General features: G+C 49.6%; 3 protein-coding genes across 5 annotated transcripts; 2 read left to right on the forward strand and 1 right to left on the reverse strand.

Annotated features, from left to right (window-relative positions):
- Window positions 1-144: 144 nt before the first annotated feature.
- On the forward strand, window positions 145-1,349 carry Mblac1 (metallo-beta-lactamase domain containing 1). Its single transcript, XM_090324055.1, has one exon. It carries the CDS (start codon window positions 275-277, stop codon window positions 1,058-1,060), a length of 786 nt encoding a protein of 261 aa, XP_090180181.1. The 5' UTR covers window positions 145-274; the 3' UTR covers window positions 1,061-1,349.
- A 2,053-nt stretch (window positions 1,350-3,402) lies between these two features.
- On the reverse strand, window positions 3,403-12,433 carry LOC150042677 (NXPE family member 3-like). Of its 2 annotated transcripts, XM_090324172.1 has the most exons (5): window positions 12,162-12,433; window positions 6,791-7,545; window positions 5,685-5,764; window positions 4,329-4,541; window positions 3,403-4,179 (listed from the first exon to the last, which is right to left on the reverse strand). In XM_090324172.1, exons 1-5 carry the CDS (start codon window positions 12,216-12,218, stop codon window positions 3,647-3,649), a joined length of 1,638 nt encoding a protein of 545 aa, XP_090180298.1. In that variant the 5' UTR covers window positions 12,219-12,433; the 3' UTR covers window positions 3,403-3,646. The 2 variants fall into 2 exon arrangements, with proteins under 2 accessions (XP_090180298.1, XP_090180296.1); XM_090324170.1 differs by lacking the exon at window positions 12,162-12,433 and having other exon boundaries at window positions 6,791-7,655.
- Window positions 12,434-17,819: 5,386 nt separating this feature from the next.
- Window positions 17,820-25,846, forward strand: Lamtor4 (late endosomal/lysosomal adaptor, MAPK and MTOR activator 4). Of its 2 annotated transcripts, XM_090324411.1 has the most exons (5): window positions 17,820-17,868; window positions 23,568-23,701; window positions 23,969-24,049; window positions 25,291-25,408; window positions 25,735-25,846. In XM_090324411.1, the coding sequence occupies exons 1-5, from the start codon at window positions 17,835-17,837 to the stop codon at window positions 25,830-25,832; spliced, it is 465 nt and encodes a 154-aa protein (XP_090180537.1). In that variant the 5' UTR covers window positions 17,820-17,834; the 3' UTR covers window positions 25,833-25,846. The 2 variants fall into 2 exon arrangements, with proteins under 2 accessions (XP_090180537.1, XP_090180538.1); XM_090324412.1 differs by lacking the exon at window positions 23,969-24,049.
- The last annotated feature ends 292 nt before the right edge of the window (window positions 25,847-26,138 follow it).

Here is a 26,138-nt window from a genome sequence, read left to right on the forward strand (position 1 = left end):
AAGGAAGGGAGAGGCCGTGCTTGAGGGGGCGGGGCCGCGCGGGGGCGGGGCCTGGCGGAGGCGGAAGGGGCGGGGCCACGGGGGCGGGGCCTGGCGGAGGCGGAAGGGGCGGGGCCACGGGGGCGGGGCCTGGCGGAGGCGGAAGGGGCGGGGACTGCTGGCGTTGTGGGCGATACCACCGTGAGAGCGGGACGGTTGGCGCCGAGCCGAGAGCGGCGGAGACTCGAGGGACCGGGCGATCGCCCGCAGCCCCGCTTTCTCTCTCAGCGCTGCCATGAGCAGCGTGGCGAGGACGGAGCCGCTGCCCAGGGACGAGCCCCCTTGGCTGGTGCCCGGCGACCCCTACTCCGTGGTGGTCCTGCGGCGGGGCTACGCCGAGCGGGAGGGTGCGGGCGCCGCGGTGTGCGCCGACGGCTCGGTGACGCTGGTGCTGCCCCGGTGCTGGGCTTCGGCCTCCGGCCGCGGGGCGACGCTGTCGGCGAATTGCGGCGCGGAGGCCGCCCTGGAGGAGGCGGCGCGGGGCCCCGTGCTGGTGGACACCGGGGGCCCCTGGGCTCGGGAGGCGCTGCTGGGGGCCCTGGCGGCCCAGGGCGTGGGCCCGGGGGACGTGACTCTGGTGGTGGGGACGCACGGGCATTCGGACCACATCGGGAACCTGGGGCTGTTCCCGGGGGCGGCTCTGCTGGTCTCGCACGACTTCTGCCTCCCCGGGGGCCGCTACCTGCCCCACGGCCTGAGCGAGGAGCGGCCCCTGTGCCTGGGGCCCGGCCTCGAGGTGTGGGCCACGCCGGGCCACGGGGGCCGGCGCGACGTGAGCGTGGCGGTGGCGGGCACCGCGCTGGGCACCGTGGTGCTGGCGGGCGACGTGTTCGAGCGCGCCCGGGACGAGGACGTGTGGCGGGAGCTGAGCGAGGACCCCGTGGCCCAGGAGCGGAGCCGGCAGAGGGTCCTGGCCACCGCGGACGTGGTGGTGCCCGGCCACGGACCCCCCTTCAGGGTAGTCCGAGAAGCGGCGGAGGCCAGGAGGTGCGGGGACTCCCGGCCGGACCTGAGGACCTGACCCGCAGCAGGCCGCCGGGGAGGGGCCGCCGCCCACCCTCCGCCCCCGAGGGCCCCCTGGCCGGCACGTGGCCAGCCCGAGGCAGAGCAAGCAGGCGTGGTTCTTCTGGTCTTCCTGCGGACAGCTCCAAAACGGACACAGTGCTCCTCGGTGGCCACCGATATCACCCTGCCTGTCTCCCCATCCGCACCAGGGAGGAGGACTGGCTCAGCTCTGTGCACCTCCGGAAAAGGAAAGGACGCTCTCCCCGGCCTCCTCCGAAATAAAAAGAGACACGTTGCATTGGAAATCGTGCTGTTCAGATGTAGATGTGAGATGTGCATGGTGGTAGTCTCACACACACACACACACACACACACACACGATTTCACAGTAGTGATCAGGGATCACTTTGGCCTATAGCTGTTTTCCCTAGGGTGCTGTAGACTTCAGAGCTCAGAGCTCAGCTGATTTTTAGTTCATTCACCTGTTTACAGGAGCTTTTTAATTCCAGCGCCTATAGTGGAATTTGAGCTCTGGGTCTGGGTGCTGTCACTTAGTTTTTTAGCTCAGGGCTAGTGTTCTACTACTTGAACCACCTAGCCCTACGTCCAGCTTTTTTGGTGGTTAACTGGCAACAGGAGTGCCACAGACTTTCCTACCTGGGCTAGGTTCAAACCTCGATCCTCAGACCTTGGCCTCCTGGGTAGCTAAGACTACAGGTGCCAGCCACTGATGTTGAGCCACTCAGTGGGTATTTAACCTGCAACATCCCAAGCTCTGTCATAAGTCGTGCGATTCAGTAGTGAGCCAGGTCACCTCCCTGTTCAATGGAAATCCCCTTCTGTTGAGATTATTTAAAAAAAAAATGGGAGCAGCCAAATAGTTAAGCTTGTGGTTAGTGGTAACAGTGATAAATAGGGGTAGTGATTTATAATCCGGGCTGGGATCTGGAGGTTCAGAGTTGGAAGGCAGCTGGGGCAGAAGTCCGTGAGGCTCTGTCTCCATTAACTAGCCTTATGCTGTGCTGTAGGCATGGCTTAAGCAGTGAGCAAGCTGAGAGGAAGAAGTGAGGAGTTCCAGAGCAAGATGAAGAGATTATCTACACCAGAAGTGAGAGAAGGGTCTCATTAGATAAGACATGAAAAGAAAAGCCAGCTATGCGAAGATCTGGGAGAAGGACATTGTAGGCATGAGGACAGCCATTAGAATCCTGTGGAGGGCAGATAGCTTGACTCCTAGACCATTAAAAAACAAACAGGGGACTGGGAAGGTGGCTTAGTGGTAGAGTGTTCCGCCAGCATGCATGAAGCCAGGGAAGTGGGGCTGTGGCTGCAGGGGTAGGGTGGGAGTCTTGAGCTGAAGAGCTCGGGGCGGTGTCCAGGCCCCAAGTTCAAGCCCCAATGACCCACCGAAAAAAGAAAAGAAAAAAAAAGCTCAGTGACAAATCCAGAGTTTAAGCCCCAGGTCCAGCACACAGACAGAAAATGTTTACTGAAGCTGGCACCTGTGGCCCATGCCTGTAATCCTAGCTAATCTGGAGGCTGAGGTTTAAGGATTTCAGAGCCATTTTAGACAAGAATTAATCAGAAGCGGGGCTGTGGCTCAAATGACAGAATGCTAGCCTAGAGTACAAAAGCTCCAGAACAGTGCCCAGGACCTGAGTTCTAACCCCATACTGGCGGGCACCAGTAGCTCATTTCTTATCCTAGCTACTAAAAATTTGGAGACCTGAGGATCCAAGTTTAAAGCCAGCCAATATAAGAATCTGAGAAGGGCCGGGAGTTTGGCCTAGTGGTTAAAGTGCTTGCCTAGCATGCATGAAGACCCGGGTTCGATTCCTCGGTACCACATACATAGAAAAAAGCCGGAAGTGGTGCTGAGGCTCAAGTGGTAGAGCTCTAGCCTTGAGAAAGTCCAAGGACAGTGCTCAGGCCCTGAGTTCAAGCCAAAAAAAAAAAAGAATCTGAGAAGACTCCATCTCCCAATCAGCCAGCAAAAATCTGGGCCAGAGGCACAGCATCTACACTGAGCCAAAAAAAAAAAAAAGCCAGCTGAGTGCAGTGGCTCAAGCCTGTAATCCTAACTACCCAGGAGGCTGAGTTCTGAATATTGCAGTTCAAAGCCAGCCCAGGCACTAAAGGACCTGAGACTCTTATCTCCAATTAACTTCTAGAAAAGGGAAGTGGGGCTTGGCTCTTGGGTAGGGTGGTAGCCTTGAGCTGTATAGCTCAAGGACAACACCCAGGCCAAGTTCAAGCCCCATGATCCACAAAAAAAAATAAAAACAATAAAGCTAAACAAGAACTTGAGGCTGTGAGTTGTTCAAGCTCTGATACAAGAACAATAACAGCAAACATATAAAAATCTCATTTATGTATTGCGTATGTATAGATAGATGTATATATGGACACCTACATCACATACATAGAAAGGTGTTCACCAAAATGTGAGTGGTTAATCCCATCCAGGCAGAGGCAGTCCATCTGAGAAAATCACTCTTCCCTGAATTAATGGTTTGTTCAGTGCTTCACAATAGCTCTTCGTCATTCTAATGGCCAGGCCCCAGGCTCTCTGCCAGCACAGAGCCAGTCTTTTCCGGAGCACTCAGGAAGGACAGATGAAGGACAGAAGGACGGCTACCTCATTTTGGACAATGAGCCTCTTTGGGTGAATGTTGTCAGGCACAGCCAGGCTGGAAGTCATATCCCAGGCGTCCACAAAAGCCACAGGGAGGTCGTTGAAGGCAGCTCGGAGCAGCCGGTTCACCTGCAGGGTGAACCAGTCACTGCCGTACACAGATTTATAGCCAGTGTTGGCTAGTTTAATGACCACAAGCGTGTGGGGCTCCCGGGCCAGCAGGGCCATCACAGCTTCTCGAATCCCTACCAGACGTCGCACAAAGATGGATGGAGGGAAAGTGGTAAAATGGGCTCCGAGACCAAACACCACCACCACACGAGGACCCCCAGCCAAGCCGTCCAGTTCCTTGGCCACAGAGTGCAGGGAAGCTACGGGCGTGCGGGAGGAGCGCAGGGGCCAGCCGTGGGCACGCCAGTGCAGCACAATGCCCCGTGCAGTCTCCACAGCCATCAGGGGTCCCACCTGATACGTAGAGTGTAGATTTATTGGCTTCAGCGCTGTGGTGACAGGAAAGACAAGGATCCGGGGTTCATATCAGATTGTGCAGCCCTCTTTTTCTGTTGATCACAGGGCTGGGCCCAGGCTCTTCGGGCCCACCGAGCCACCCTTCTCCCCATCTCCTGTGCCTCCCCCGGCCACCACTCACAGGGCACCGTGTCCCGCAGATACTCCCACCATTGCCGCATCGTGGAGTCTCCCATCATGTGGATCACGTGGCCGGCCAGGCAGCTCAGGATGCTGTCTACACTGGAGAAGGAGCGCGCAGAGCAGGCCAGTGACTGCCATTTGTTTTGGTAATAGAAGCCAGAGGGCTTTGGAGACGGGAGGCCTGGGTGGCATGGTTGCTGAGGGAGCAGAGCTGTTATGGAAAGGAGGAAAACAGAACAGCCAAACTAATTAGGGACAAAAAAAACCCACCAAAAACAAGAGCAAATATATCTTGTCTTATAATAATAGATTAGATAGATTAGATCTCTTCTCCTATGTGCTCTGATGTGTACCATTTCTCTCTCTCTTTTTTTTTTTTTGTGGGTCATGGGACTTGAACTCTGGGCTTCGGTGCTGTACCTGAGCTCTTCAGTTCAAGGCTACCACCCTACCACAGGAGCCATACCCTACTTTCCCTTTTCTAGAGGTTAGAGATAAGAGTCTCATGTTCTTTAGTGCCCCAGTTGGCTTTGAACTACAATCCTCAGATCTCAGCCTCCTGATTAGCTACGACTGCAGGCCTGAGCCACCACTGCGCCCTGCTCATTGTGTATCATTTCACCTCTTTTATAAAACCTTTTTGTCCCTGGGTCTTGAAATCAGGGACTCACATTCTTGCCTGGCCTTTTTAATCAAGGCAAACAGTCTATCACTTGAGCCACATGAAAACATATTGAGAGGCCGGGAGTTTTGCCTAGTGGTTAAAGTGCTTGCCTAGCATGCATGAAGACCTGGGTTCGATTCCTTGGTACCACATATATAGAAAAAGCTGGGAGTGGTGCTGAGGCTCAAGTGGTAGAGTTCTAGCCTTGAGAAAGTCCAAGGACAGTGCTCAGGCCCTGAGCTCAAGCCCAGGACTGGCAAAAAAAAAAAAAAAAAAAAAAAAAAACATATTGAGAGCCCAGGAGTATGGCCTAGTAGTAGAGGGCTTGCCTAGCATGCACAAAGACCTGGGTTTGATTCCTTGGTATCACATACCTAGAAAAAGCCAGAAGTGGTGCTGTGGCTCAAGTAGTAGAGTGCTAGTCTTGGGGAAAAAGCTCAAGGACAGTGCTCAGGCCATGAGTTCAAGCCCCAGAATTGGCACACACACACACAAAAAAAAAGAGTAACAGGGATAGCACTGGAATGGAGAAGTCTGATTTTATAGCTCATGGCACTAAACATTATAAAACACTGTTCTGCAGGGAGAGGCCAAACTTGAAATGGCATTTAGAGAAATAAAATTAATCAAAATCATTAACACTGCCCAATCTCCCATGTCCCTCCCCCCAGTATCTCCCAGGCCTCTTACCCACACTGATGTTCTCAGTGGCGGAGGGTCTGATCAGGATTGGAGAGATGCCCTCGGGAAGCAGCTTATCCGTCACATTCCTGGGGTAAGATGCAGGGAAGGGCATCCAGTAAAATAGTTTCTAGATTTGTTGTGTTTTGGTGGTACTGGGATTTGAACTCATGGCCTTGCGAGGCAGAATTGAGAGAAACTGAACTTTTTTTTAACGTGACTACTGGGACTATAATACAATACAGCCACCTGGTTTCCTCACCACCCAAAAAATGGCTGTTTCCTATAAAACTAAACATCCACCAATCACAAAACTGAGAAATTATACTCATGCATTTATTCCTGAGAAATAAAGGTGTGAGGCCATAGCACCTGGCTCAATGTCTTATGCTTAACTGTCATTATTTTGGTTCCTCAACTCTTACCATTTGAACCATGCCACCAGAGTTTGTGATGTGTATGTGTGTGATTTGAACTCGGGGCCTCACCATCTTGCTTGACTTTTTCTATGAAGGCTGACTCTCTATCACTTGAGCCACACCTCCATTTCTAACTTTTTGGTGATTAACTGGAGATGAGTCTCCTAGAGCTAAGCTCCAAGGCTCACGCCTGTAATTCTAGCTACTCAGGAGGCTGAGATCTGAGGATCGCCATTCAAAGCCAGCCTAAAAGACCTAGAAACTCTTAGCTCCAAATGGGCTGTGGCTCCAGGAGTAGGGTGGTAGTCTTGAGCTGAAGAGCTCAGGGACAGTGCCCAGGCCCAGAGTTCAAGCCCCCAAAACTGACAAAAATAGACGTCTCATGGACATTGTGCTTAAGCCAGTTTCTAGCCATGATCCTCAGATCTCAGCCTCTGAGTCACTTCTCCAGCCTGCATATTTGCCCTGAGACGATTTGCTGTATCTTGACTGCTATCTCTTCTAGTCCTTTAAGCCTGAGATCAATGACGACAGAAGCTGAGCCTCTGAATAAATAGCCTGTGTAGCTCTAACTTGACAAAGTAGGTGCTCAACCAACATGTGATGAATAAATAAATGGCAGTGGGCATGAGGGTGGGCTTGCAAAGGGCAGGGTGTGGTTTAGGGTTGACCTATCACAGATTCTCTGAGTCTCACCATGCCAGCAACTGGTCCTCTTGGCGTGTGGTCACCTTCAGGTAACTTCCACTTGAATGACCAACCAAGGAGCTGCAGGGGAGAGTAGGGGGCACAGCACAGAACCAGAGCTCACCGGAAACCTCATCTCTGTATTGACACGTAGAGCCTTTAGCTCCGGTTGCATGGGGGTCAACATTACAAATGGTAACCTCTTCCATCCCTTTCAGACCCCGGAAATAGCCTCGAAAATTAACGGTGGCCCGGTTCTCTCTCCAGATTCTCCGCAGAACCCCGACTGCCTCGCTGGAATGGATCAGTCGGACTTGAACCCGAGCCCTCCCAGCCCACAGCAGGGGAAAGGTCAATAGGTAGGTGCCATTCTCCAGGTCCTTCACGTCCCCTGGCACCCCTGCTCTTAATTCCGGACCCAGGAGCCGTGCCTGGAACAGGTCCCCGCCATGGGTCTTGGGCCTGCCCCTGTGGTCCCGGGCCACCAGGGTGGCCTCTAGCTGGTCCCCTAGGACATAGGTGGCCTGGGTAGGGTCCCTCAGGTAGTAGGTGGAGGTCTGGGGGCTGGTGGAGGCCAAAAGATCCTTCCCATCTCCAGGGGTTCGAGGCCAGTAGAGAAGACTGGTCAGGTTGGCGAGCTCCCGAGGGAGCGATGTCCAGAAGGACGGAGGTTCTGTGGTCCTGAAGGTGTTTTTAGAGGCGGGATAGGGCCGGGGGGGTCGATAGACGGTGGCGTCGGGCCAGGACAGCTTGACGTAGACCATCTGTGAGCAGAGGGGGCCGTGAGGGGCTTGAGGTTCCCACATTCCCTCCCGGGAAGGAGACTTCATTCACTAGAGCTAGTGCCCTCCTCCTCCAGTGGCCTCCTCCTCCAGTGCCCTCCTCCTCCAGTGCCCTCCTCCTCCAGTGGCCTCCTCCTCCAGTGCCCTCCTCCTCCAGTGCCCTCCTCCTCCAGTGCCCTCCTCTAGTCCTGTCCACTCTTCAGCACCCAGGTCACCGGCCTGCCCAGCACTGCTTTGCCGTTAACTGACAGTTGAGTCACCACGACCTAGCTACTCACGAAGCTGAGATCTGAGGCTCGAAGTTCAAAGCCAGCCTGGAAAGTCCATGAGGTTCTTTTTTTTTTTTAGTCAGTCCTGGCCCTTGAACTCAGGGTGTTGGCACAGTGCCTGAGCTCTTGTGGTCAAGGCTAGTGCTCTACTATTTTGAGCCACAGCTCTGCTGGTTTTCTAGTCTTTTCAAGTCTTGTGGCCTTCCCACTCTCGCTGGCTTTGAACCATGATCTTCAGATCTCAGCCTCCTGAGTAGCTAGGATGACAGGTGTGAGCCCCCCTTATCTGGCTGTTGTGAGATTCTTATTCCAATTAACAAGTAAAAAGCTGGAAGTGGAGGTCAGACTCCAGTGGTAGAGCTTCAGCCTTGAGTGAAAAAAAGCCAATTGAGAATGCAAGGTCCTGAGTTCAAACCCCAGTACTGGTATTAAAAAAAAAATAGCCATGAGGCCAGGAGTTTGGCCTACTGGTGGAGTGCTTGCCTAGCATGCACGAAGACCCGAGTTCGATTCCTCGGTACCACATATATAGCAAAAAGCCGAAAGTGGTGCTGAGGCTCAAGTGGTAGAGCTCTAGCCTTGAGAAAGTCCAAGGACAGTGCTCAGGCCCTGAGCCCAAGCCCAGGACTGGCAAAAAAAAAAAAAATAGCCAGGCGCAGTGGCTCATGCCTATAATCCTAGCTACACAGGAGGCTGAGATCTGAGGATCAAGGTTCAAAGCCAGCCCAGGCACTAAAGGACCTGAGACTCTTATCTCCAATTAACCTCTAGAAAACGGAGAGTGGGGCTGTGGCTCAATGAGTAGGGCAGTAGCCTTGAGCTGAAGAGCTCAGGGATAGTGCCCAGGCCCAGAGTTCAAGCCCCATGAGTGACAAAAAAAAAAAAAAATATATATATATATATATATATATATGCCCAAATTGAAAACAACACACATCTTCACAAACAATACAAGTGATAAACAGTAATAGATAAAGTACTTGAAGTACATCTATGGAAATACTATCTGTTCATTCTCATGTGATGACTAACTTCACACAATAGCATAGAAAAACATCACAAAATATGGTACATAAAAAGTATACCACTTTGAGTCACAGCGCCACTTCTGATTTTCTAGTGGTTCAAGCCCCAGGATTGACAAAACAAAAAAAAAGGAAGATTAACTATACTAGTCTGGTAAGTCAGGTATTGTCACCTTGGAATGAAAAGGAAAAAAGGTCTAATGGAAATGAGGGCCTGACAGGAGGCTCCTGTTGGTATTTCAGTTTCCTTATTTGCATATAGTACCTAGGTATGATGTATTTTACTTTTATTGAGCATTTAAAATGGAAAGGAAAAAAAGGTCTAGTGTTGGAAACTAGGGCCTGAGAGGTGGTTCTTGTTAGTTACTTCAACTTCCTTATATGCATTATGATGCTCAGGTGTGGTTTATTGGATTTTTATTGAGTACTTACAGTTTTTATGTGCGCTTTTGATATATAATAGTTATCATTTTTTTTTTTTTGCCAGTCCTGGGCTTGAGCTCAGGGCCTGAGCACTGTCCTTGGACTTTCTCAAGGCTAGAGCTCTACCACTTGAGCCTCAGCACCACTTCTGGCTTTTTTCTATGTATGTGGTACCGAGGAATCGAACCCGGGTCTTCATGCATGCTAGGCAAGCACTTTAACCACTAGGCCAAACTCCCGGCCCCATAATAGTTATCATTTAATGTCTAAAAAGAGGAAGAGATCCGTCACTACACAGTGGAAAACACGAAGGGGCCTCTGGTGTCCACGTGAATAGACTCACAGAGACAGAGAAGATGGCAGAAGACCTAGTCGGACATGCCAGGCAAGATTTATCCATGACGCCCAGGGGTGATGGTGACCCTTCTCCTTGTTGCTAAAGAATTAGACTCACAATAATTTTTTGTTGTTGTTTTTTGCCAGTCGTGGGGCTTACACTCAGGGCCTGAGCACTGTCCTTGAACCTTTCTAAGGTTAGAATTCTACCACTTGAGCCACAGCACCACTTCCAGCTTTTTTCTATGTATGTGGTACCGAGGAATAGAAACCGGGTCTTTGTGCATGCTAGGCCAGCACTCTACCACTAGGCCAAAGTCCTAGCCCAGGATTACAATAATTTTAACATCATGGTTATCAGCATGATGGAGTAATAAAGGAGATCAGAAAGCACATTAGCTATCAGTGAGAGCTCCCTGCTGGGGGTGGGGGAGCTGCCCTTGAGAAGGCAAAAGCACATAGCTGGGGGACCGGGATTGGGCCTAGTGGTAATGTACTTGCCTGAAAGTGCACCGTACGCCCTAGCTGCGAGGACACTAGCCAGTCTGCTACAACTACAAGGACTTTCAAAAGAAACTCTCTCCCTCCAGTGTAGAAAAACCATAGCTCCCTCCTCCCCCTCCTTGCTCTTTGTTTTTCCACCCCTGCTCCAGTGAAACGTGGAGTCCTTCTGCAGTAACGAGTAAAGCCTGCCCAGATCTATGGATGTCTCTGCCTTCATTCTCTCCTGTTGTCCTAGTACTCACGACTCAGTTTTCTGACAGAGATGTGGAAAATGACTCCGTTTCATAGCACATTGGGATTAAGGTATTAAAATATTCCTGTTAAACTCACTACTTTCAAAGTCCAAGTTCTCAACCCATTTACTTTAGAGAAAAGTCATATGTGTATATATATGTATATATGTAGATAGATAGATAGTTGTCTGGTCCTGGGGCTTGAATTCAAGCTTAGGTACTATCCCTAGCTTTTTTTTTTTTTTTTGCTCAACTGGCTTTCTCTCTCATTCATCCCCCCCCCCTTTCTTTTTTTCAAAAGTCCTGGGGCTTAACTCAGGGTCTGAGCACTGTCCTTGGGCTTTCCTCAAGACTAGTGCTCTGCCACTTAGGCCACAGCACCACTTCTGGCTTCTCTATGTATGTGGTACCGGAAGAATCCAACCCTGGTTTTTGTGCATGCTAGGCAAGTACTCTACCACTAGGCCAAACTTCTGGTCCCTGGCTCTCTATCTCTTGAGCCATAGCTCTATTTCTGTTTTTTGTTTTTTGGCTTTTTTCCCTGCCAGTCCTAGGCTTGAGCTCAGGGACTGAGCACTGTCCTTGAGCTTTCTCAAGGATAGTGCTCTACCACTTGAGCCACAGTACCACTTCCAGCATTTTTCTATGTATGTGGTACCAAGGAATCAAACCCAGGTTTCGTGCATGCTAGGCAAATACTCTACCATTAAGCAAAACTCCTGGCCCTCTACTTCTGTTTTGTTGTTGTTGTTTCTTTTATTTTTTGCTGGTAAATTGAAAATGAGTCTCTCACCAACTTTCCTGGTCAACTGACTTTGATCCTGAGATCTTAGCTACACAATTACAACTTGACCCACCAGCACCCAGTCTTCTAACTATTTATTTTTAAGGAAAAACATCCTGTTGTTTAAATACTAATTACTCAATTAGTTGTTAAAATATGAGTTGAAATTAGCTTTGACTAATGATCAGGAGAGTTCTTTTCCAGAAGGCTTCTGTTTGTTTATTTATTTATTTATTTTTGTGGGTTATGGGGCTTGAACTTGACCTAGGCCCTGTCCTTGAGCTCTTCAGCTAAAGGCTACCACCCTACTCTTGAGCCAAGCCCCACTTCCCATTTTCCAAGAGGTTAATTGGAGATAAGAGTCTCAGGTCCTTTTGTGCCAGGGTTGGCTTTGAACCTTGATCCTCAGATCTCAGCCTCCTGAATAGCTAGGATTACAGGTGTAAGCCACGGGGCCGGCTGTTTATTTTTTCTGAAAAGAGCAACAAAGGTTCATTTTAGCTACTTAAAGAAAAATTTGGGGCCAGGAAAAACAGAAATAAAAAAAGTGAGGTCAATCCCTAACTCATTTTTTCCACTGTGATTTCTTTGCAATAATTCCTTTCTGAGGGTCGGGAGTTTGGCCTAGTGGTAGAGTGCTTGCCTAGCATGCACGAAGACCCGGGTTCAATTCCTCGGTACCACATACATAGAAAAAAAGCCGGAAGTGGTGCTGAGGCTCAAGTGGTAGAGCTCTAGCCTTGAGAAAGTCCAAGGACAGTGCTCAGGCCCTGAGCTCAAGCCCAGGACTGGCAAAAAAAAAAAAATTCCTTTCTGGGTTTATATCTTAGATTTCCAGATCGAACCTGCTTACCCTAGTTCTGAGGCTAACATATCACTGTGTACTTACAGTTCTTGAAACCACCCAGGGGTGGAAACAAGAAGACTGAGCTTTTCTCGGTCTCCTCTTCTAAAGAAGACCATTCAAGCAATCCAGACCCAAGCGAAGAAGAAGAGCCAGTAAAGAGGCAAGAGAAGTACTCACCAAAGCCAGAAAGGCTAGTCCCAGAGCCAGCATCTTGATCATCTTCAGTTGCTCCATGGGGTCTGGGCAGCTAGACTCTTCTTTGCTGTGGGTACTAAAGGGTTTGTACTCGGGCCTTCATGCTCGCCAAGTTGATGCTCTGCCACTGAATCATAGTCGAGCAGTTCTTCTTCATTGTAAGAATAAATCAGGTGCTGAGGCAGACAGAGCGCAAGTCTCTCCTTATCACAAAAGGTGTGGTTTACTTTGGCAACTTTACCATTTCCATCTACATTGACATCTGTCACCCATACTTTTATACCCATAAATGTTCTAGTTTAGAGCTTGTGTGACATTCAAGGATTATGATAGCCAAATGATCTTCATTATAGCCAAATACCTAAGATAAATAACCTTAATCTAGAGGAAGAATTTATGTGTGAAGCTTTGGTCCACAGAGGTTGTTTTCTGAGTCGTGGCAAGGTAACACCTCAGAAGTATATGCAGACCAGGAAAAAAAAAATGGCTCACACCTGTAATCCCAGCTACTCAAGAGGCCGAGATCTGAGGATTGACGTGTGAAGCCAGCCTGGGCAGAAAAGTGTATGAGATTCTTATCTCTGTAAGAAACGCGTGGACTCTCCAGTGTCACAGATGAACAGGTGTAGCTATACCGGAGATATAAATGATTTCATTAGGAAGTTTACTTTTTTTTTTTTTTTTTGCCAGTCCTGGGCTTGAGCTCAGGGCCTTGGACTTTTTCAAGGCTAGAGCTCTACCACTTGAGCCTTCTATGTATGTGGTACCGAGAAATCAAATCTGGGTCTTTGTGCATGCTAGGCAAGCACTCCACCACTAGGCCAAACTCTCAGCACCCTATTTCTGACTTTTAGTATGTGTGGTGCTGACGACTCGAACCCAGGGCTTCATGCATGCTAGGCAAACACTCTACCACTAAGCCACATTCCCAGACTGGCAATTTACTTTTTTTTTTTTTTTTTGGTCATGGGATTGAACCCTGGACCTGGGCGCTGTCCCTGAGCTCTTCAGCTCAAGGTTACCGCCCTACTCCTGGAGCCACAGTGCCTCTTCCGGTTTTCTGGTGGTTAATTGGAGATAAAAGTATCATGGATTTTTTTTAGTGTCCTGGCTGGCTTTGAACCTTGATCCTCAGATTTCAGCCTGCTGAATAGCTAGGATTATAGGATTATAGGCATGAGCCACCTCGCCTGGCTAGCAATTTACTTTTGATAGAAAATCACTTCAATTTAAAATGCTTCTCTTTCCCCCTGACAGACATATCTGCCCTTGCTACAGATCTCACTTTAATCATCTCTTCTCCCCCAAACATACCTTGATAAAAGAGATGGCCTGGGGCCAGGAGTTTGGCCCAGTGGTAGAGTGCTTGCCTCGCATTCACGAAGACCCAGGTTCGTTTCCTCTGTACCACATACATAGAAAAAGCTTGAAGTGGTGCTGTGGCTTAAGTGGTAGAGCTCAAGTCTTGAGAAGGCCCAAGGACAGTGCTCAGGCCCTGAATTCAAGCCCCAAAACTTGCAAAAAAAAAAAAAGGATCAGGAGCATAGCCTAGTGGTAAGAAAAATTCAGAAGTGGCCAGGCCTGAGTTCAAGTCCTAGGAACCGGCAAAAAAAAAAAATGCTGTTAAAACAAAACAAAACATGGTAGCCTTAAACTGAAGAGCTTAGGGACACCGTCCAGGCCCATCAAGCCCACAAGTGACCTAAAAAAAACCCCAACAAAAGCAGCTGATGACTATTTATAATCCGGAAGGGGGACCAGCCATCTAGTGGGGATAGGAAATTGAGCAAGGAAGGTGGAGCAAGTGAGCAAGGAAGGAGCCTTATGGGGTTTGGGTCTGGGAAATGATTTGAAATCGAAAGACTTTTAGATCTGGTGTGGTGGGGCCTTTTGATGAGGCTCACAACGGAATACCCCACCCAAGGTTTCAGGAACTTGTGGTTAGGCCTGGCTGGGAAAGTCTCACCTGCAGCCTAGGGCACCTGTGGTTTTTGCCTGATGTCTAAACATGCCTGGGGTAAAGTGAGGGGTTAACCCTTCATATTCCATCTTTAGATCCATCAAAAGATTGGGCCCAGCCGGGCACAGTGGCTCATACCTGTAATCCTAGCTACTCAGGAGGCTAAAATCTGAGGGTCGTGGTTCAAAGCCAGCCAAGGAACTAAAGACCCTGAGACTCTTAACCTCTAGAAAATGGGAAGTGGGGCCGAGGCTCAAGGGGTAGGGGAGTAGCCTTGAGCTGAAGAGCTCAGGAATAGCGCCCAGGCCGAGTTCAAGCCTCATGACCCACTTCAAAAAAAAAAAAAAAAAGATTGGGCCCAGAGGGGAAAGAACCTTACTTTAAAGGAAAACACTAAAAGCCAGAAGTCGCTTGGCTCAGGTGGTAGACTGTTCACTTCGAGAAAAAGAAGGACAAAAACAGTGCCCAGGCTGCGTTCAAGCCGCATGCGTGGCAAAATCAACAAACAAGCTGTAGGCATACAGCTTTCATCTTGGGACATCTACAGGCAGGCCTGGCCACAGTTGCCCATTTCCACCCATAACTACACATACCCCAAGCCCCAACTGTGTCAATGACATGCTGTTGCCATGGATCAGGCGCCCATTCCCAGTTCCACGCTCTTTCTAGGGTCCAGTTGGAAGGTGCCTAGACTTGACTACGTGCCCCAAAATAGAATGTTTTCCCTGGCTACGAACTACCTATAGAATGCATTGTCTCTGCTATGGGCCAGATACTGGAAGTTTTCCTGGCTATACTCCCAGCCCCTTTTCTGTTCTTCAACCCCATACACCCTATCACTGCTCCCCCTGCCTGAGAGCAGCTCGATCAGCCTGTCCCTTTGGACATTAAATCTTGCTTTTTTCTAGCTTTACACTGTGTCGGTGAGGTTTTCTGGATCAGTGCTTACATCTGCCACCCACTGCGGGGGGCCTGGGCTCCCCTGGGGGAATTTTGTTCTTCCCCTCAGGGGAATCTGAGCTGTCCTGGGGACCCAGCCCATGGCTCAAACCCACCCAGACAACCACTGAGGAGAGTTCCTGCTAACTGAGTGCCATTTTCTGCATCCCACACGGGCGGGTCCACCCCTTCTTCAGTGGTGAGAGATCGTGGCTGCTTGGATTTCAAGGTAAAAGCTTGATACTAAGTTCTGATCTTCTCCCCTACGAGGCCTGGGCCATTAGCCAGTCATTGTAGGCCGGGGACTCAGCAATTGTGGGTGATGGCCCCTTTGTGGTTTCCCCTAAGTGTTCAGGCCCCAACAACTGCAGGCGACTGCTCCCTTGCAACTCGCTAGTGTCAACTCTCTCTTTTCTGTGCGCTCACCATGGGAACGATGCAAAGTAAGAGTCCCCAGGATTCTCCTTTTAGCTATTTTTGCTTAACCTGGGGTCACTGAAACTCTTAGAACTAAAGCCCCATAAACTCATATTATGCTATGTATCAAACCTGGCCCCAGAATTCTCCAGACAATGAGTCCAAGTGGCCCTTTTACAGGGCACTGAATCACGATATTTTACGGGACCTTTTGCAGGCACTCAGGTAAGTGTATGGAACTCACCTGTGTAGAATCTTTCATCTTTGTTTTCTCTAAACTCTCTTCTTCATGCTCTCCTGCACACTTCTTACTGACTAGGAAACTGCTAGACTCTTTTTTTTCCTACCAAACAATTCCCCTCCTTATGGCTTGCAGACACTGAATTCCACTACAAAGGGCCAAGCAGACGATTCAGTAGAGCTCTGGAGGCAGTTGTGCAATATCTCACAAAGACACCATGGCGCAGGTCCAGGTCCTGGTCTGACTCCTGCCTGGGCTCTGCCTCAGCTCCCTGTCTCCCCTTGTGGGGGCCCTGAAGGAATTGTTTGGGTTCCTGTCCTATTTTCACTATCTGACCTATCTCAGAGTGAGGCATGCCTCGGGTCATTTTCGGGTCTTTTTCCTCTAATCCTTTGTCATGAGCTGGCAAAGTAACTCACCAGTCAGCAGGTAATATAATGTAACATAGTTTATTGATTTAACATAGCTTAGCAGAGTTGACATTATATTCTAATTCCTATCTTCTAGTCCTAACTTGCCTAATTCTGTCCTGACAATCCAGGATACCCGCTGGACTAACCTCTCTGACATCTCTTAGTCAGGAAATAGAACAGGACATTAGATGCAGCTCCCAGCCCTGCTGCAGTGTGAGCTCTGGGGCTGCATGACTCGGTCCTCGACGGTCCTCTTGGGCAAGGAGCAGCTTTTGCAGGCCAAAGATCCTCGAACCACAGTCTCAATGAAGGCCAGCAGAACTGCTATCCCTCATTCTGGATCCTTGGCCCAGAGCTGTGCTGGCACTTTAGCTATTGTTCTGTCTCCCATGCCAGGGGTCTGTGCTCTTAGGTATTTTATGATTATTCTTCTTTGTAAGCCATGCTCCTGACAGTGCCTAGGGTTATGGTTATATGTGTCCTTGCGTCGGTTGTTATGTCCCATATCCACATGCCTTTAGATACAAGTTTGTATTGGCAATATAGTTCTCCATTGGAGTTTTTTTTTTTTTTTCCAGTCCTGGGCTTGAGCTCAGGGCCTGAGCACTGTCCTTGGATTTTCTCAAGGCTAGAGTTCTACCACTTGAGCCTCAGCACCACTTCTGGCTTTTTTCTAGGTATGTAGTACCAAGGAATCGAACCTGGGTCTGTGTGCATGCTAGGCAAGTACTCTACCACTAGGCCAAACTCCCTGCCCCATTGTTTTTCATTCTAATCATAGTCATTATATTAGTATTTTCCAATTATATTCATTTAGTATTTCATATCATATCCATTGTCATTATTTTCACATCATATTCATTATATTAGTATTTTCATACCATTATCCCCTGTTCTACCTTCACATCTTTATACTCAAAACATCCTTCAACCTGTATTAAGGAGCTATGGCATTACCTCTTAGGAGGTAATCTGGCACGATACCTATGTAATCTTAAGTAGCACACTACTGCCTGAAGAGCAGAGGGAGGTTTGGGGAAAAGCCAGCTGCCTTGTGGACCAGGCATCACCCTCTGATGGCTGTGGCTATGCCTGATCAGAAGCCTCACTGGAACAACTCCCAGGCTGGTGCCAAAGCCGGGACCGCTCTGTAACCTATTTGAGGGTCCGGTGAGACATCCGGGTTAAACTACAGAGGCTAGATCAGAGTGACCTGACACTCCTGGCTCAGACCATGGAGGTGACCTTTAAAGTAGTTCATGAGAGGAGGAAATAGCCCAGCAACTCAAGTAACAGATGCTGGCAAAGATCCACCAGCCACAAGCCTCACAACCAGCCCCTTTCCGACAGGGACCACCTGGGTCTTGCTACAAATGTGGTCGGGGGGCATTGGAGGGGATCCTGACCCCCTTGCACAGGGTGAGGTCTCCACACTAGAGGCCCTCAGGCTGTGCTACAGATGTGGCTGGCGGGGTCATTGAGCTGCAGACTGCCAGTAGCCATGGGACCCAAGTAATCTATACCCTAAGTGCCAGGGCTGGGAACACTGGGCAGTGAATTGTCCATTTTCCTCTCAAGGACGGCAGCCATCTACTAAGGCCCCAGTGTCCTCAGGTAGCCTGCTGGGAGTGGCAGCTGAAGACTGAGGAGGCCCTGGGTTCCTGGCCCCATCCATTCGTATTACCATGCAGGCGCCAAAGGTGACAACTCTGGTTGCAGGTAGGTCAGTATCATTTTTGGTGGACATGGGTGCTTACTGAGTTCTGGGCTGGACCTTCCTAGCTGGGACTTCCATAGTTCGGGTGGCGTGAAAGCCTTATAGACCTCCACAAGCTCTCCCTGTTAATTGTCTCTTTCGCGCAGTGGCTTTTTCCTCACTCTTTCCTTGTTTTTCTTGTTATTCCCTGCTGCTGTCCCACTGCTGGAGCAACCTCAGCTTCCTTAGTAGTAGAATTACAGGCATGAGCCACGGGTGCCCAGGAAAAAAGACTTCTTGTTTACTTTATTTATTTAGTGTTGTCTTTTCTTTTTGGGTTTTGGGGATCCAGCAGAGGATGTCGCACTTGCCAGGCAAGCACTTTACCACTGAGCTACATCACAGCCCAGCTTAGTCCTTATAATTCTTTTTTTTTTTTTTTTTTTTGCTAGTGTTGACACTGGAACTTAACAACCGGGCCCCCTCTCTCATTTCCCGTCTGGTATGACGGGCGCCAAGATTAGCTGGTTCTGACTCACCCCTTGAGGTTTTTCGGTGTTCTAACAAATGAAAATAAAGGCTAAAGTGTTAACTGTTTAAACAAAGATCAGTAAAAGTTTTAAAGAAAATTAGAAATGGGTTTCTGAACAAAATTTCGAAGCGAAGTTGTCCTAAATGTTTGTTTCAAAAAAAAGAAAATAGGAAAATCAGGACTACCAAAATGATTGCTGAATTGCTATTTCAGCTTGCTCTTGTTTCTGTCTTTCTTTCTTTTTTTTTCTTCCCAGTCCTGGGTCTTGAGCTCAGGGCCTGAGCACTGTCCTTGGACTTTCTCAAGGCTAGAGCTCTACCACTTGAGCCTCAATAGCACTTCCGGCTTTTTTCTATATATGGTACCGAGGAACCCAACCTGGGTCTTCGTCCACGCTAGGCAAGCACTCTACCACTAGGCAAAACTCCCGCCGCCTCTTGTAAGTTTCTTTATAGCAATTTCCAGCAGGTTTATGGAGAAGGACAGCAGATCCTTACTCAGATATAATTTTGGCCCTTACCAAGTTTCAGGTAAGATCATGCTTAGAGACCATGTCTGTGTTGACCACCTTGTTGCTTTAATTGGAGTAAAGTGGCCATTTTTTTTTAAGACTCATTGATCTGAGAGCTGCAGCTCTGAGCCAGCCCAGGCAAAGCAAAGTCCCTGTGAGACTGTGGTGTCTAATCTGCTAGCAGAATGCTGGTGAGGCAGAGTTGTTTTGGAGCTCAAAGTGGCAGAGTGCTAGTCTTGAGCTGAAGAGTTGAGGAACAGTGCCCAGACCCTGAGTTCAAGCCCAGCAACCAACGAAGTGAAATGCCAGTGGGACATTTATCTCTATATGAAGAGACACTCCTAGGACAAAAGCAATGAAGCATCCAGATGCAGTAAGCCACTGCTTAGATGGCAGAGATGGTGTCCGATCCTAGAGTCACTTGTGCTTGGCCATTCAAAATTAATGAGACGGGAGGGTCATAGAATAGTTTGTAAGCATGCCTTACTAATGCCCGTGCCTTTCATGTGGGTAGTTCACAATCCACCGCCACCCCCCCGCCCCGTATTTGCTCAAAGCCTTAACTGAGCAAATTTTGAATTGACACCAGACACAAATTCAGGAAAGTTTGTGGACCTGAGGCTGTATCTCTATTGATCTGTCTAGGCCTACATTGGCAACTGAAGCATTGTTAGGATCACAGAGATTAAGTTCCCCAGACAATCAAGAAAATGCCTTTGCAAATGGATGCTAAGGAAGCTACACTGTTGTAACCAAAGAAAAGGCTTGTGCAGTTGTTAAAAATTTCATATGATCCCCCATTTGGAGTAAAATATCGCTCCTCATATGTAATCCTGGCCACCTCTTGGTAAATTAGGCTAAGCTTTTAGGGTCCCCAGCTAAGTATAGAGACAATGCCCCTGAGTCAGCTTGAAGGAGATACAGAAGATGGATCTTTGCCCATGGACCCCCTTAAGCTGAAGGGACCAGAGTCATTTTTGGAAAGTGAGACAGGATAAATTAGAGGCATGGGAAAGAGTAGTAACAGATGTGCAAGAGCTGAGACTGGGTGGCCGTCCTTCCCTACGCCCTATATAGGGTTCGCAACTCCCCTTACAAACTGGAAGCTACTCCTTTTGAAACTATGTTTGACATACCCCCTCCTATCATCCCCTGTCTCTCCGAACATTTGCTTGTAGAATTTGATGATTCTGATCGTTTGCGTTCTCTAAAAGTCCTTCAACAAGCCCACCAGGTGTTGAGAACACAATCTCAGCCCCTGAACAAAGGTGACAAGGTTGAGTCCTATGAACTTTCTCAGAGGAATCCATGATTGCCTTCCAAGGTACCCAAAAAGAAATGGGGGGAATGAGAGACCTGAGCAACCCCATTTTACTTGAGACCTCTTTCTGAAACTTAACCCCTGACCCACTGCAGTCCTAATACCAGGAGATACAATAGAAAGCCTTGCACAAACAATTCTAGAAAAGAACCACAGATAGTGTTTGCTCCAGGCAGGATGTCAAAATGTCTGAAATTCCAGATGGCCCCTCCTAGGCACAGTGACCACTATCAAAACTAGAAGCCCTGTAGTTTAGCATCTTCTTGAGACATTCTTGCAGTGCAAACCAACCAGTTTGAAGTATGTCGGTCCCTTGATTTAACCAATGATTTGTTTTGGGTCCTTTCCCCCTTTGTGATATGCCAGTCATGTTTTAGAGTTGTTTTATGATTTTCCCACGGTGTGTAATAATTTGCTATAAGATGCTATGATGTATGCAAAGTCCCTGCCTTCCCCAAAGAAGTGTAGAAAAAGTGCTGTAACTCTGGGCTCGGGGCTCTCAGCGTCATTGGTTGCTGGCATGTACTCGGGGAAACAAGCTGGAGCTTGCAATAAAAGACTCCTTTGCTTTTACATTGGTTCCAGTCTCTGGTGGTCTTCTGGGTAAGGATTCCAAACTCCAGCATTACACTTGGGCTTTTTTCAAGGCTAGCACTCTGCCACTTGAGCATGGTAGGCAAGCATTCTCACCACTATGCCAAACTCTTGGCCGGCTAATAATTCTTTTGATAAATATTTATCTTGCTAACATGGCTAGCTGGTCAAGAATCACACCAGTAGTTGCAGTTTATTCTTTTGATACAAGATTCATATTCCTAACATGGCTGGCTGGTCACACACTGTACAGATAAAACAATGGAAATCAGAGCAGTATGGTGACTCACACCTGTAATCCTAGCTACTCAGGATCTGAGGATCAAGGTTCAAAGCCAGCCCAGGCACAAAAATCCCTGAGACTCTCATCTCCAACCTACCCCTAGAAAATGGGAAGTGGGGTTTGGCTCAAGGGCTGAAGAGCTCAGGGACAGCATCCAGGCTGAGTTCAAGACCCATGATCCACATATACACACAAAAAAAAGTAATGGAAGTCAGAAATAAAAATAAAATAACAGGAAATCTCAAGATATACTTTGGTTTGACAGAAAAGACTTTTTTTTTTTTAAACCAACAAAAAGTCAAAAGAGGAATTGTGCCTCAATGTTAGAAAAGATCAAGGAGATGAAAATAAAGGGACAGAGACCTCAACCAATGGGTAAGACTTCTGAAGAATGTTATGGAGGGGTGTCAAGGGACATCCAAGAGAGTGGGAGATAAAGGGGTGCTAGAGGCAGGGGATGATGGGGGCGGGGTTTCAGGGAAGTGTTGCTTTGTGGATTCTGGCAGCTCCTGGTGCTGCCTGGGGCAAGTGCACTTCCAGATTAGGGGCGGGGATTGAGAGGTGAGGTGCGGAGTGTACTTCCTGCCTGATAGGGTGCCAGTGAGGTCCAGCTTGTATTTCCAGATAGGGCCAGGATTTGGGGCGGGGGAGATCAGTGAGCCCCGGGAAGGGGGGGACACTGAGTTCTGAGGGCAAGGCAGATTCCCATCACTCAGGTGGCAGAGCTCATCACTGTTAGTAGAGCCCTAGCCTTGAGTGAAAAAGCCAAGTGAGGACCTGAATTCAAGCTCCAGTATGCTCTCTCTCTCTCTCTCTCTCTCTCTCTCTCTCTCTCTCTCTCTCTCTCTCTCTCTCTCTCTCTCACACACACACACACACACACACACACACACACACACACACACACACACACACGTGGTGGAAATGTATGGGCCAGGAGTGTGGTCCAGTGGTAGAGTGCTTGCCTTGCATTCCTGAAGCCCTGGGTTCCATTCCTGAGTACCACATACACAGAAAAAGCCAGAAGTGGCACTGTGGCTTGTGATGCCCGGAGAAGTGGTCCCTCAAGAAAGACCACCGATACCAGGGCATCCAGAATGCAACAGCAAGGTTTATTGCAGGATACAAGCCAGGCAGGGAGGAGTTGCTCTTTAGGGTTTACACAGTCCTTTTTTAAGGGCAAAAACCACAACTGTTGCTAGGCAAGTTAAAGGAGGGAACATTCTGCAGTCTCTTCAGATAAGGTGACTCATGGGCTGTTAGTGCAACCTCTGGGTTCTCAGAAACTTTTCTGAAACTCCTAGCTATGAGTCAAGCAGGGTTTCTATTTTGTGTTGGGAGTGGGGAATAAATCTGAGTCTGGGGGCAATTGTTTTTCGTCTCTTCATGGCTCAAGTGGCACAGCACTAGCCTTGAGCAGAAAGTGTCCAAGGAGAGTGTCCAGGCCCTGAGTTCAAGCCCCAGGACTGGCCAAAATAAAAAGAAAATGTATTCATTACCTGACTCATGCAATTACAATCACGCTGTGCATTATCTTTATAATAACAATAAAGCAAATTAATAACTTAAAAAAAATAGTAGCCAGGTGCAATGGCTCACACCTAAATCCTCCCTACTCAGGAGATAAAGATTGAGAGGATCACAGTTCAAGGCCACATTGGCCAAAAAGTGAACAAGATCTCATATTAATAAACTGGATGTAATCTGCCTGGAATTTGGCCTAATGGTAGCGTGCTTGCCTCGCATGCACAAAGACCCGGGTTCGATTCCTCGGTACCACATACATAGAAAAAAGCCGGAAGTGGTGCTGAGGCTCAAGGGGTAGAGCTCTAGCCTTGAGAAAGTCCAAGGACAGTGCTCAGGCCCTGAGGCCAAGCCCAGGACTGGCAAAAAAAAAAAATAATAATAATAAATAAATAAAATAAACTGGATGTAATGTGTCTATACCCCTACCTGCTCAGGAGGCCTATATAGGAGGCTCAAAGTCCATGTGTGCCCCCACTCAAAACACAAGAACCTAGTTGAAAAGTAAACAAAGGGAGTCAAAGCAAACCAAAGGAGGCCAGAGGCCAAACCAGATCTAGAGAAGGACTGTGTGTGTGTGTGTGTGTGTGTGTGTGGGTGTGTGTGGGTGTGTGGGTGGGTGGGTGGGTGTGGGTGTGTGTGTGTGGGTGTGTGTGGGTGTGTGTGTGTGTGTGTGTGTGTGTGTGGGTGGGTGGGTGTGGGTGTGGGTGTGGGTGTGGGTGTGGGTGTGGGTGTGTGTGTCCCAGACCTCATGTATGCTAAGCACATGCTCAACCACACCAATGGGAGAAGACAGCCCTCCACACGCAGGCGCACAGCCACAACCCCGCCTACTGAGGGGAGGGGCTCTGAAACTGAAGGGCGAGACGATGCAACCAATCCACGAGTGTCTCCCGGGAGAGCTTGTTCCTCATTGGCTGATTCAGTCAAACGACGTAGCTACCTTCCAATCGGCAGGCAGGAGGCGTGGCTACAGGCTGTCGCGTAGCCGACGATCCGGACGGCCCCCCGCTGGGAAGCACGTGACCCAGGCTTGCTCGCGGAAGCTACTTCCCTGGGAAGGCGCTGCCCCAGCCACCGAGGCCGCGATGGTGAGTGAGGGCGCATGCGCGGGAGTGCACGCCCGGGGCTCCGCGTCCCGGCTCCCCAGTCTCCGGTTGTCCCCGCGAGGCCTGCACTGCCCGGTTCCCCGTCCTCCCCCGCCCCGCCCCGGGACGGCGAGCGGCTGGAGATGGCAGGGGTGGAGGGCCGCGGGTGGTCGAGGGACCTCCGGGTGGGGAGCGGAAGGCCGAGGGCGCCCGGTGGCGGTGGAGGCCATGGCCGGGAGACGTTCTCACTGCCCGCCTCTCACCCACCAGACTTCCGCGCTGACCCAGGGGCTGGAGCGGATCCCGGACCAGCTGGGTTACCTGGTGCTGAGCGAGGGCGCGGTGCTGGCGGTGCGTCCCGGGGAGGGGAGGGGGCCGGGGCCCCGCCCGGCACTGCCCCCCCACCCCGGCCTGTGCTCCCGTCCCTCCCCTCCATCCCCTCCCCTGCAGCTCCACGTGAGGATCACAGTTCAAAGCCAGCCCGGCAGAAAAGGCCTTGAGACTCACTTCCAATAAACTACCCAGAAAAAGCCTCACGGGGCGCTAGCCTTGAGCACGAAGGAACTTAGGGATAGTGCCCATGCCCTGAGTTCAAGCCCAAGGACCAGCTTAAAGGAAAAAAAAAAAAAAGCAGTTCAGGGACACAGTCCAGGCCCTGAGTTCAAGTCCCAGGACTGGCCAGAAGAAAAAAAAAAAAAGAGATTTTAAAGGAAGAATAACATATCTTGGTAATGACTAAATCAAGGTACTTCTGTAGGTACTTCTCTTTTGAAGTAAGAGGCCTGGAAAAATAAGGAAAATGAGGACTGGGAGTTTGGCCTAGTGGTTAAAGTGCTTGCCTAGCATGCATGAAGACCCAGGTTCGATTCCTTGGTACCATATATAGAAAAAAGCCGGAAGTGGTGCTGAGGCTCAAGTGGTAGAGCTCTAGCCTTGAGAAAGTCCAAGGACAGTGCTCACGCCCTGAGTTCAAGCCCCCGGACTTGCTAAAAAAAGAAAAATATGGAAATGAAGACAGAAAGTTGACTGGGAAGGTGGCTAGGGGAATTTTTGTGGCTGCTGAGATTGAGGTACAATGGTAGTTATCTAGGCATTCTAGGGTCCCCCCCCCCTTGTCTCACACAGCCTTCACAGCAACCACAGACAGGTGCTGTTTCTCCCTTTATGCAGATGAGGAACCTGAAGTTCAGAATGTCTTGAGACTGAAGAGAAAGGGAATTTGATCTAGTTGGAGAAGTGGGGAGAGGAAGCTGAAGCAATCACCAAGAAAAGGAAGCATGGCATGAAGCCATGTCTCTTCATCAGAGGAAGGGGTCCAAGAACATGGAGATACTTGTTTGCAGGTCTGCAGGCAGGCAGGGCCGCCAAGTGTGGAGTGAGCCAGTAGGGGGCAGACACTCAGGCAAACAGCCATCATGGAAGAGAGGAAAGAGCTCAGCGGAGGCAGGCAGTCTTGAGTATGGCACAAGAAACAAAGTTTTAGGTGACCTAGGGCTGCCAGAGAATGAACCTGTGTGACAACCAGAGGGCCTGGGATGGGGTTCCTTAACTGCTATCCTCATTCCACGCCTCCCTCCTCCCTCCCCATGCAGTCCTCTGGGGACCTGGAGAATGACGAGCAGGCAGCCAGTGCCATCTCTGAGCTGGTCAGCACAGCCTGTGGTTTCCGGCTACATCATGGCACAAATGTCCCCTTCAAGCGCCTGTCTGGTGAGTCCCTGCTCTTGCTCCAGGTTTGTGTCAGGGTGTTCCAGAGGCTTCTCTGCCTAGAAACAAACCTGTCTTCTTCCCGTGACTCTCTCCAACTCTTCCTGAGGCCCCTGGTTCCGCCACTGTCTTCCCTTTGGTAGCCCCCCAGTATCAAAGGGAAATCAGGAAGAAAAGGAAGATTTCACAGTGGCCTCTCCCCGAGACTCTATCTTTGGCCTTTGAGCCCAGCTAGCTTCTACATGACCCAGTGGAAGCCATGACACCCACTGATGCTGTGCTCTCTTCCTTCTCCCGGCCCGGTGGCGGGAGGTGTATCTCCCCTCCAGTGGTCTTCGGAGAACACACGCTGCTGGTGACGGTGTCAGGACAGAGGGTGTTTGTGGTGAAGAGGCAGAATCGAGGCCGGGAGCCCATTGATGTCTGAGCCTGCTGTTGAGTGACTGGGTCTGGGCCCTGGCATGAGGAGCACTGCAGGCTCCACCTCTTTCTTGGCTTGTTGCTGGAAGCAGGTTGTGCAGTTCACCCACCTTCCCACCCCACCTGATGGGCCGGGCAAGGTTAAGGGGAACAAAAGCAAAGGGATTTGTCTTCTCCCTCCTAATAAACACCAGTCTGATGGATGTTTCTGGACTTTACTCCTGTGGCGCTGGGGACTGAACCAAAGGTCTCTACCAGCTTTTGAGCCATGTTCCCACTTTTTTTTGCCAGTCTGGAGCTTGAGCTCTGGGCC

The sequence above is a fragment of the Megascapheus bottae genome, chromosome 34 (genome assembly GCF_031878675.1).
Source record: "Megascapheus bottae isolate mThoBot1 chromosome 34, mThoBot2.hap1, whole genome shotgun sequence".
NCBI lineage: Eukaryota > Metazoa > Chordata > Mammalia > Rodentia > Geomyidae > Megascapheus > Megascapheus bottae.

What these genes read in the sequence shown, in the direction of transcription:
- Mblac1 (XM_090324055.1), top strand. Translation starts at nt 275, where the DNA reads ATGAGCAGCGTGGCGAGGACGGAGCCGCTGCCCAGGGACGAGCCCCCT.
- LOC150042677 (XM_090324170.1), bottom strand. Translation starts at nt 7,611, where the DNA reads ATGAAGTCTCCTTCCCGGGAGGGAATGTGGGAACCTCAAGCCCCTCAC. An exon ending in GAGGACCAGTTGCTGGCATG is followed by an intron (nt 5,765 to 6,790) that starts GTGAGACTCAGA and finishes ATCTTACCCCAG; the next exon opens with GAATGTGACGGATAAGCTGC. An exon ending in TCTGCGGGACACGGTGCCCT is followed by an intron (nt 4,180 to 4,328) that starts GTGAGTGGTGGC and finishes CTGTCACCACAG; the next exon opens with CGCTGAAGCCAATAAATCTA.
- Lamtor4 (XM_090324411.1), top strand. Translation starts at nt 17,835, where the DNA reads ATGCAGGCGCCAAAGGTGACAACTCTGGTTGCAG. An exon ending in CAGCCACCGAGGCCGCGATG is followed by an intron (nt 23,702 to 23,968) that starts GTGAGTGAGGGC and finishes CTCACCCACCAG; the next exon opens with ACTTCCGCGCTGACCCAGGG. An exon ending in CCCCTTCAAGCGCCTGTCTG is followed by an intron (nt 25,409 to 25,734) that starts GTGAGTCCCTGC and finishes TCTCCCCTCCAG; the next exon opens with TGGTCTTCGGAGAACACACG.